At 31.6% G+C, this 11590-nt stretch overlaps 2 protein-coding genes across 2 annotated transcripts; one reads left to right on the forward strand and one right to left on the reverse strand.

The window, feature by feature from the left end:
• Positions 1 to 475: 475 nt before the first annotated feature.
• On the reverse strand, positions 476 to 2630 carry LOC134250113 (peripherin-2-like). The gene is made up of 3 exons (XM_062732462.1): positions 1847 to 2630; positions 1061 to 1271; positions 476 to 846 (listed from the first exon to the last, which is right to left on the reverse strand). The coding sequence occupies exons 1-3, from the start codon at positions 2422 to 2424 to the stop codon at positions 694 to 696; spliced, it is 942 nt and encodes a 313-aa protein (XP_062588446.1). The 5' UTR covers positions 2425 to 2630; the 3' UTR covers positions 476 to 693.
• Positions 2631 to 2655: 25 nt separating this feature from the next.
• Positions 2656 to 11416, forward strand: LOC134250112 (tetratricopeptide repeat protein 13-like; the record flags this gene model as incomplete). The annotated part of the gene is made up of 23 exons (XM_062732461.1): positions 2656 to 2949; positions 3308 to 3405; positions 3782 to 3857; positions 3976 to 4046; positions 4301 to 4366; positions 4545 to 4637; positions 4941 to 5057; positions 5327 to 5440; positions 5804 to 5886; positions 6187 to 6328; positions 6910 to 7014; positions 7409 to 7475; positions 7858 to 8014; positions 8405 to 8576; positions 8773 to 8809; positions 8914 to 9058; positions 9404 to 9487; positions 9601 to 9682; positions 9813 to 9916; positions 10043 to 10175; positions 10426 to 10505; positions 10699 to 10777; positions 11337 to 11416. Coding segments are annotated over exons 1-23 (2438 nt in total), but the record flags the coding sequence as incomplete, so codon positions are not given.
• Positions 11417 to 11590: the final 174 nt, after the last annotated feature.

The following is an 11590-nucleotide window of genomic DNA, read 5'->3' on the forward strand; positions in this document are numbered from 1 at the left end:
AAAATGTGATTGCCTGTGACAAAAACTTTCAAAAAACCTATGATTTTTACCCTGGACTTCCCTTAAAGTTTGACCTTCTTTTAAATAATTTAAACATTACATTGAATGGGCCATAGCTTTTGAATGAGAAAAGATAGGGCTTTCATATTAAATGTGTATTACCTGTGAAAGACCTTTCTAAATACACTATGATTTTTGACCTTGACCTTGAAGTTTGACCTACTTTTCAGAAACTTAAACTTATCTTTTGAATGAGAAGATAGAGGGTTTTCAAATTAAATCGGTGTATTGCCTGTGACAAGACCTCTCTAAATGCACATGATTTTTTTTATCTTGTGACCTTGAAGTTTGACCTACTTTTCGCAAATGTTAATTTTTCATTATAACTTTTGATTGATAAAAGATAGGGCTTTCTTATTTGACATGTTGCATTACCTAAGATACTTCCAAGTATGCTATGATTTCTGACCCCTTGACCTTCACAATTGACCTCATTTTAAAAAAAAATTAACTTTGGTGATCATGAATTTTGTGAATGACATAAAATAGGGTGTTCATATTTGACACAAAATGTCACAAATAATGACATCTCATCCACAGAGACACCAAAAGCGGGGGACCACAATTCTTGGAATTTGCTTGTTTTAACCATTAACTTATAACCTGTCTTCACATTGTTAAATTGTTGTGTGGTTACTTCTTGAAGAAACAAAAATTTCTCATTAGTTTACCTTTGCCTTGTGCTTGACCTCCACCAAATGGAAGAAGAAAACCCTTTGAATCTTCATCATCAACTAAGTTTGCAAAGCTTGTCTGTAAGAGTCTTGTTCCTAATCCTATACTCAGCTGTTATAAATAAATAAATACAATAGATTTTAATAGAAGTCTTGTCTATTGTTATTTTTCAAAAGAACAAAATTGGCAATTGAGCATATTTCTTTACCTAAAAAATGTATTACAAATGTAACTTACTACTGTGTATCTGCAACTTAAATATCCAGTTAATATAAGCTAAAAATCATGAGAAATTCAGAACGATTAAGAAAAATGGTTTATCTACCTCCAAGAATGCCAGCAAGACAACAATAGCCCCTGCAGACTTTAACATCTTTTTATATCTTGACATTAACGCATCACTACATCCTCTTGTATATACTGTTATGTCTTTGCTGTAGTCATACTTGAAGTGTTTGCCTTGTACTCGAGTGTCTATACAGGGTCTGTGGACTTTGTAGTTACAGCAGCTAAAGGGAACATGGTCGGAAAACTTTCTGCAAAAAATCAATACATGAATACTTCAATAATTTAAAATATATCCATCATAAAAAGTCCAGTCTACTTCATAATACACAATTAAGGAGGCTAGGGGGTCAACTAATTATTTTTTTTATCAAACACCAGATATAACTTAAATTTTGGGATATGATATGATCTTAAGCTGTCAACTATCATTTGGCAAAGAAAAATTTCATAAATTTTAGCTTTAAAATTTGATCATTTTATTAGATCTTTATATGGAGCTCTTCTTTTAATGAAGATTAAAATAGTCTAAAAATGGCCACGACCACCCAGCCCCCTTAAACATTAACATTATATTTACCATTTCGGTTATTTCCCTTTAGATTTAAACTTACTCTTTACTTATAAATCACTCTAATATAGTGACATTTTTCAGGAAATCTTATAAGAAAATAATAGCCTTGAATAGACCTAAAGATCTACAATACCATTTCAGACATCTCTTAGAGAGATTCAAAAAATAAAGTTCAAAGGCATTAGATATAATGTGAAAGGCATAAATTAATCTGTCTGGATTTCAAATTAGATATGATTGTGATAAACTTACGTGTATGTATGCTGTTCTTCTTTTGTCATATATTCATCAGTAATGTATTTCTTTGATACAAATTTGACTTTGAACCAATCTGTGTATCCTTCTGAACCACAGCACTTATACTGAATCTGTAACTTGTCGATGATACTTTTCTTTGGCATGTCTGTTGCATACTTTTTCATGGAAATATAAATTCCTTTGCTAAATAACTTACGAAGTGAAGCAATGTTTGCAAAACATAGCATAGATGCAACAAAAGTACACACAAATAAAACCAAAGAAAGAACAAAAACTGGAATTAGAAACTTTTTCCAAACATCTCTCCTCGCCGTGTCATGCACAACCCAGCAAACTCGTGACGCTAAGATGTTAATAATCAGTCCAGCAAGGCCCAAAATAATCATAAAGGCAGGCAATGCGTCCCGACTCCCTTCAATAAGACTAACTTTGTCTTGTATTGCAACTTCAATATAAACAGCTACTGTAAGCATAAAGAAATTAAATGGAATGGTGACCAGACACAAAACACTGGCTATTTTGGCAATTAAGCATCTTCTTTTTTCCGTGAGATTAATTTCTGGTACACCCATTCTTTCTTTCTTCCAATAACCGGAAGTTAATTATACGTCATTTCCTAACGTCATAATATTGATTTGATGACAATATGGCGCTAAACTTCGATTAAATATCACTGATTATGTAATGTTTTATGTGGTTTTACTATTCTAATTTTTAAAGATATGTCCCCATTTGGTTTTTGTTCACTTTTTGGAAAATAAAGTATTTAAGAGTTCAAAAACGGGCGCCAGTACAAAGTCTACTGAACTCTTTTCTGGTGGAGGTAAAAAACTCAAACGATGACATGGAAGGCAGACTACTACTCGTGTTTACATGTCTTGTTTCGTGTTTATTTGCAAATAATGTTTACGATGTAGAAAAATTTCAAGTGGAAAATGAAGATGGGACTACTCAGATATTCGAAGTTAAACGCTTAGAACCTGTAAATGGCGAATCATGCGCCATTTGCTCACAGAACACGGTGAACTCGTCTCCTCGGCTAACCCCTATTCGCTCTAATGTTTTCATTGCAGTTGGGGAGGTGGCAACAGATTGCGGTAAGAGTTTTTTTTTATTAGTAGGTCATTCATGCATGATAATTATTGTTTGTGAACTTTGTATTTATCATGAATTAACACAAAGGTACATTGCGTTGCATTGCACCAATTTTATGTACACAGTTTCTACAGGATTTGTACCCAGGGGAATTCGAACCCACTGATTTGATATCAAATTCTTTTCCTTTCACTTTCATACACTTTTATCACAAAGGGAATATACTGGAAAAATATTTACATGTATAAATGGTATAAAAATCTGTCTGTCCTGTGGATGGGAATTATGATTATTCCAGTATGTCTAATATTATTATGATTTTGTATGAATTAAAAAAAATTGTGCATTTATTTCTTGCAGAGGAGAACTCAGCCAAGCTTCCTACTGGTCTATGCTCAAATGCTAAAGACCGAGGTCACTGCTCCAGAGATACTCTTTCTTGTGACCATTCCCCCGAGGTGGGTATAAATTAATATACATTATGATTGATCAGACATTTACCTTTGACTGCTATGTAAATGTAATTTAGGTCCTGTATGCACAAACATACATAACCTTTAACTATATCTTCCATGCTATCAATGAAATTTATTTCAATCTCATAAAATTTAGACCTTTCAATTTTAATTACATTAATTGAAGTATCATGAGTATTGCAAATTGAAATAGGAATTTTAAACTTTCAGATATCTTTCAAAGAAATATATTCCATTAAGTTTTAATTATTTTTACAGATAAAGGTCCTTTTATAAAGAATGTATGACCCTCTTGTTCTGAATAAATTATTAACAATTTTGTTGAAATAATAAATAAATCCAGTTCATAAATTTTCAGGATTTAGCAGAAGACCTTGCAGCTACTGAGATGGTCCCAATGCAAACAAAAAATTATGACATTGATTCAAAATTAGGTAAGTTTGTTTTCATTCTTATCAAGATTGTCTCCCTTTGTATGAAATGCAGTCATGTGGTTTTATAAATTTATATTTACTTTTAAAGTTCATATACACAGTTTCCTTTTCATTTCAGCTCTTGGATTTGTGTCAATAAATATCGGGAATCTTGATGATGCTATGCAGATATTCAACAGCATTCTCTCAGTATGTAGGATATTAGTGGATACTGACATACTTTGAATCAAATTAAAAATGCGGGTTTATTTTTCAATGAATTGAAGAAAAATCAACACAGTGCTGTTACTTTTGTACTTAGGACTTTGGACAAAATATACAAGTTTGATTTGTGAGAAATAAATATCTTCATTGTTGAACTAGATCATTTAATTACCCATTGGCAGCTGCATTGATGCTTGGTGAATTTATGTCACTCATTTTCTTATGAAAATTATTTTTAGTATCATCCAGATACAGTTGGAGCACATTATGGTCGGGGTATTGTATACCAGAGAATGGGAATTCAGGTATAATACCTTATACTGCATGAGACTTTTACTTTCTCTATTCAGTTTAGGTCTGACATAAAATTTGAATGCTTGCATGTACAGGAAATTATGTATACATCAATTGTCAAACATTTGAATATTTGGATATATATTTTTTTCAATACTAACACATAGTAAGGATAGCTTTTTATTTCAGGAAATTGCAAATGCTGCTAAAAGTATTCGTGAATTCACTGAAGCCATAATGAAAGACAATAGCTACCATGAAATTTATGAAAGAAGAGCAGAGGTTTGTCTAGCACATCATTTCATAAACTTTTTTTGGTCTTCATGTGACTGTAACCCTAATGGTACAATATTTAATACAATATTTAATACAACTGCTTATTTTTTATGCTTGAAAAAGCACTTAGAAACACAATTTTTTTTATTTATGATATCCAGTATACTAGCTGTCACACAGTTTCATTGATGCATATTGTATAAACTTTACTTTCTATCTCACCTTATAGTTATTTCCACTGAAGATGTTTTTCTAATATAGTTTTTGTGGACACACTTTCTATAAATCAATTTTATTTTTTAAATGTAGTCCTACATAGCTATTCAACATTTTGCGGATGCTTTGAAAGATCTTAATATGGCTGCCAAATCAAGTCCTTCCAAGCGGCTATACTTCATTCGAGGCATTGTTCATCTTTTGTTGGAGGTATGGACTTTTTATATTAGAATGTCCTTATCATTTCAATTTTTCATACTACAATGTACATGTATTTCTTTTAGTTTTTCTGACATATTTATAGTAAAAGGTTCATATCATGTTGTAAAATTCAAAACCAGCTTGATGAGATTGAGCAGTTTGTACATGTATCATGTTTCTTAAAATTTCTGTATGTTATGCATATTAAAAAGAATAAATAAGTATAACTATAATCCATTAAAGACATGAGTTTTAAGCATATGGTGATCCTATTGTAGAACTTTGCCGAGGCAGAGGAAGATTTCAGGAAAAATTTAGACCCAGAAAATTCTTTACATGTGGGCTCCAACTTCCATCTTGGTTTGGCCCTGTATTATCAAGGAAAAGTTAGAGTAAGTAAGATCAAAAAAGAAGAAGACTAAATTGATTATTACATTGAAACCTGTCTAATCTAACATGCACTACCGTGAAACCTATTTAAACCAACATGAACTTGGAGACAGATTTTGTGTCGGAATATACAGGGTGTCACATTGCACATTGGAAAGAAAATATGAATCAAAATAAGGGTCAAAATCCACATTAAAACAAATTGTGCAGGCTTCAGAGAAGACAGTTTTTACTGTATTTGTAGGACAGGAAATTTATCTTCAAATCAAATGATGACATTTGTTGTAGAGTCTTCAATCAGCACTTGACATGGGTTTTAAAGATAAGAACGATGGATTAATCAGATAGGCATGTTTTCTTTTCAGAATGCCATTGAGGTGTTTAAAGATGTTTTGAAATTAAAGCCAGATCATGTAGAAGCATCAACTAGCTTAGGCCAAGCATTCAGGTATCATAAGATTTCTGGGAGTTTTGTGATGGTAAAGAATGTGAACATTAAACTTAAGAACTGGCCAATGACATTTACTGATATGTACACGTGACTGTCTTTTCACTGTATGAATGTGTAAACTGCTTTACTGACCTAGATATTTCACTTAAACTTTAATACTTCCTTGTTGAGGAAATGTAAAATCCACCATTTTAGCCATGCTTCTAACAGATAAAACACAACTTTGGAAAGAGGGAATGGGGAAGGAAATGGAAATAATATTTTCAATGTATGCAATCCATGGATTTTTTTTTCCAGAGAACTGGGAAATTTAAAGCCAGCTTGGAAGAGATTTAATCAGTCCATTCATATGAACCCCAATCATGCTCAGACTTGGCAGTTGTGGGGGAGCATGTTATATACGATTGGGGAACACAGAGCTGCCAAACTTAATTTTGATGTAAGTCTCTTAAAAGCAAATAGCATACTATATGTACCGGGTATTTATCCTGCAAGTACCCCTTGCATTGACCTAATAAAGTAAAGCTTTATTCGACTAATGTCTTAATAAATCCCCGTGCATGTATTCTGATGTTCTCAAAGCATTGTGAGTTTGTGACATCATATATATTGCAATGTATGCGTAATGGCGTCTTAGTATACTCTGCAGATATAGAGATGCAGATATATATGCAGGATAAACAAAATACATGGTCACTGTCTTGAAATACAATGTATAAGCGATATTTGGGCTTGGGTTGAAAATGTGATGAAGGACTCGGCAAGCCTTGCCCTCCATCACGTTTACTTAGCCACACCCAAATATTGCTAATATTTCAAGACAGTTACCATGTATTTTATATGTATGTTCATATATGAAAAGATTGACCTAGCTGAGTAATTAAGACAAAAAAAAAACCAACCAAAACATAAAAACATTAGAATAAGTTACAGTTACATGTAGTATAGTAATAGACATCTTATTTTTTTAACATGTATCTTTTATTTCCAATAAATCTCATGAAATTTGTTCAATTGCAGAAATGCTTGAAGATTAATCCGTCCAATATAAACTGTCAGTATATGCAGTCCTTGACTTATATTGCTTTGGGAAAATATTACCAGGGACTCAAGTCATCTATGAAAGTGAGTTATGAAATTACTGTGGTGTTTGCTCAGTACATCAGTATAGGTTGATCTGAATGTTTAGTACGAACACAGATATGGCGAATTCACGGATATAGGAAAGTTATCTTGGATCCCAATCTATGTAAATTTTATGAATTCCTTATACAGATATAACGAATTACGGCTATAGCAATGTAATTTCATAGGTCCCATTGACTTTGCTAAAACCAAGTTTTACTGTAATTGGTTTCACGTTATATTTCTGTGTGTCAGTGATGATACATGTAGTGAAATAAAAATTGTACATGTCTTACTTATTGCTCAGACAAATGAAAGTACAGTCACAACCAGTTGATAAGTGCATAAAATTATATTTTAACAGTCTAACCAGTGTGTGATTCTCTATTATTAGGTGATGATAAATAATACTCCAGCCATTAAAGCCACACCTGAGTTTATCAAGGCCCACTATCTCCGAGGTCAGTAGAACACTACCGTAAATCTGGAAATTTTTGCTGTAGATAAATTTTTAGCAAATTTGCGAGTTCATTGCATTCGCAAAAATATTTTTCTTAAAAATAAATTACAAATAAGAAAATGTAAACAAAGCAGTGGTAATTCGCAAAATTTTGAAACGTAAAAATTAATCAACACCATTTGAACCCGAATTCACAAAATAAAATCGACATAAAAATTTCCAGATTTACGGTATTACTAGAGGTGTAATGAAAAGAGGAAAAAAATTGTACAATACCAACTAATGCTATGAGATGAAAAAGACTCTGCATATGTACATAAAAACAATAATTATAGCCTATCAAAAATTATGTTGTTTTACATACTGTAAGTTTTCTTTTTCAGAATATGCAAGATTTCTTCATTCAAAACTGGATACACCATTAGTGGATTTAAATATAGATAATTTTCATCCTGAATTCAAAGACAGGTGGACTAAACAGTTTCCTTTCCAGTTTAAGAATACTTATAAAGAACAACCTGGGCTTCAGCCTGAAATTAAGTAAGGCACAGGCACTTAAGATATGTTTTTCTTATAAAAGAATATATAATCTTGTCTTCTTTTCTGATTTATTAAGTAGGGGCTTGTATTTTTTTGAATTAGAAAACAGGTACCTGTCATTGAAGATTGTATTGTAATTATCTACATGCAGCTCAGAAGTAAATAAGTTAGGCTCCCATTATGTCATTCTTAGGAGAAAATGTACTTATAAGATTAAGAGTAGGATTTGATCAATAGCTTAATGGGGCTTCCATTTAGTAGTTTTATCTTTTAAAACAAAAAATTCTCATAGATATTAACCATGGCTATACCAATTTTAAACTATTGAAAACTTATTTACAAAAACATAAACAATGTACTTATATGCATGCTATTTTTTTTTCTTTTCAGTGATGTTTCCTATGTATCTATTATGGAGTATGGTAGAGAACTTCAAGGGCTGATCTGTAAAGCTCACAGAGTTGGTCTGTCCATGCAGGTAGCAGCAGATGGCTATTTACCAAGTAGAAGACATAATTTTGCCATGGGGCTGGCATCAATGCATATTGCTCAACTCTTAGATGTAAGGTTTTATATTTCTACATGTATTTATACAGAATTATATATTATATGATCCATGAAATTGCAATCAGTTGAAAGAATCTTTTCAGTATGTACCAGCTGGTTTAACAGTTTTTGAATAAATTGAAAAAGAAATTGACTATGTGGTACATGTACATTAGCTACACTATTAAAATCTTTGTGATTTTGTTTTGTAGAAAAGGTGGAGAGAAATAAGATTAAATAAACAAATAGGTAGGTAATGAATGTTACTATGGTAGATACTCAAAGACATTCTAATAAAAATTATTCCAGTTTGTCCTTGCAATTTCTACATAGAGAAACTAATGACATTTCAGATAGATCCCTGGATTGGAGGGAGGTTTTTAGTATAGCGGTTCAGTATCGCAGGTTGATTGATCCTGAACAGCCAATTTTCTGGTTAGACAAAATGCCTGACCATGCCACAGACGATGGATATCACACTGAGATTAACTTTATCAAGTACAGTATAACTATGTATTACATATCAGCCAAGTTACATGTAAATTGATGTCAATTTTCATTAAGAATTTTTTTTTTACAAATATTTATATTTCTATCATTGAAAATATTGAGGATAGAAATGTTTTAGAATTCAGTATATATGTATTTTGACTTGTCCATGGGGACTTAATTTCGTGGGCCTCGCTTGTTTGGTTGTTCAATGAATCAGTATGTTAACAAAATTAACATTCCTGGGGATGTAAATTGGTGGGTAAAGGTGACCCGCAAAATCCATGAATATTGATTCCCCCTGAACGATGATGATTCCACAGAATTAAATACATGTATTTCTATCTCTTGCAGAGGAGATGTGCAAAATATTAAAGTTATGCAGTATTATGATTTGGTGTTTAAGCTAGCTAAAACCATGCTGGAACATTATGCAGGGTAAGTAAATTTTTGTCATTGTCTTTGAAAGAGTTGTACGATACAACCAGTCATGAAAAGAAATTTAATATTGAGATTTGTAAGAAATAAAAAAATATCACATTTATTTTCAGGGATGGGGCAATTTTTTATCATGATTTAAGACAAGATGTTGAAAGAGCAAAAACATGTGAAGATTTACTGATGATAGCTAGAGTGAGTTGGGACAGTGAACATGAATAAAAATATTAGAAATGTCATACATAATTAACCGTAACAAGAATCAGCTCAGATTAAACTTGTACATTCACTGTAAAAGATTTTTTTTATTATGTGTTTATTGTAGAAACGGAATATAAATGAAAATGGTTTCATGGTTTCTACACAAGTGCCAAGTTCAAGGAATGATGAGAGATTAGATGGTTCTATGGTTGTTTTGTCACGTGATATGTAAGTAAATTACATTTAATTATATGAAGTGAATAAAACCTTACAATTTCAGCAGAATGTTTTGTGCTCCCTTGCATAGCATTCTCTGGTTTAACTGATAAAATCTGTATTTGCTCTATTTTGTAGGAGTAACAAGATGACTTTTGCCATTAGTATTGTTAATAACAAAGCTCGTACTCAACTCTACCATGCTGAAATAGATGCAGTGTTTAATCAGATTCAAGAAGAAATAAAAAGAATAGGAATAGGCAAAGCACTGGTAGGTAAAGCAAAAAGCTGAAGTTCTTAATGTATAACTAAAAGTAAAGCATTTATTTATTTATATTCCATTAAACAAGCTAAATTACCGAATTCAGATACATTTATTGTGTCATTATAGATTACATCTTGATTAGAAAATATTTCGAACTAATGAAGATGAAAGCTACATGTACATGTATTTCATTTTACAAACATATATAACAGATTTGATTTTAAATTTTAAGCGAATTTAGAAATGTTTATTGCAGAACACAGACTCAGTTATGGATAAAATTTTGACAATGATGTATTACATTTATAATCTGATGCCACTCACAAGGGGAAATAGGTTTGTTGCTTTTTATTATTTAATTTAAATATTTCTTACCAAAAGCCTTCATTTGCTAGATTTTTTCATGCAATATTTTATTGAAAAAGATCAGCCCTTTGCAGAAAAAAGAGCAATAAAACATTGTATTCCTTTTAAAATGATTTTAAAGTGTAGCGATGCATTCACTTTATTTACGCTTTCTTTGTTGCAGTGCTGTAATATACTCAGTGGCCATGGGCATCATAATGTCTGTTAACAAGTTTGTTTTTGGAAAGATTCCAAGTGGAAAGGTTGGTTAAATTGTACTAATACATTTATATTTTCAAATAAATGACTTAATTCGAAGATAGTATTCTTGATCTATTGAATCCATCTTATCACTTATTTAGGTCTTTTTTCAGAAATGTTTGTTTCAAAAGTGTGCTGACGCATTATATTGTAAATAAACATGTGAATCAGATACCAATGTAGCTGTTAAAATGTGCATGAGACAATGCTAAAATATATTCTACTTTTTAAACTTTAATCTTATAGTCAGTTAATCTTTCCTGAGAAATTGTTTGATATACAGTGGACCCTCATTTATCCGGACGCTTTGGTTCCCAGTCAATTTGTCTGGATATGTGAAGCATCCGGATATCTGAATCAATAGTTAAACAAAACAAAATAACATTTGAAAATTTCGTTCCGATGAAAAATCGTCCGGATACTGAAGCATCTGGATATCTGGCGTTAGGATATCTGAAGGTCCACTGTATACATGTGTATGTTTAAATTTAAAGCTGTCAAAACATATATTATATACTCTGCATATACATGATTATTTGAAAAACTCTTGTATTCTTGTAGCTATTAGAGATGGAAGCCATTTTGTCTGGTGCTCCAGATGCCTTTATTTTAGTGACAAAAAATTGGATGAATGTTAAAGGGTAAGCTGGAAATGAGAAAATATTTTCCTTATCATCTTTCCAAGATATTGATCTTAAATAATGCACTGTATTTCTGGATTTGTTTATTTGAAGCAACAAATATTTTTTTTTTTACTATAAGTCTGTTTAAAGAAAGACATGTAGAATGGGAAAAAAAGTCAGGAAAGTACATGT

This window comes from Saccostrea cucullata, unplaced genomic scaffold (genome assembly GCF_032062105.1).
Source record: "Saccostrea cucullata isolate Sc308-1 unplaced genomic scaffold, CSIRO_AGI_Scuc_v1 ctg17114, whole genome shotgun sequence".
NCBI lineage: Eukaryota > Metazoa > Mollusca > Bivalvia > Ostreida > Ostreidae > Saccostrea > Saccostrea cuccullata.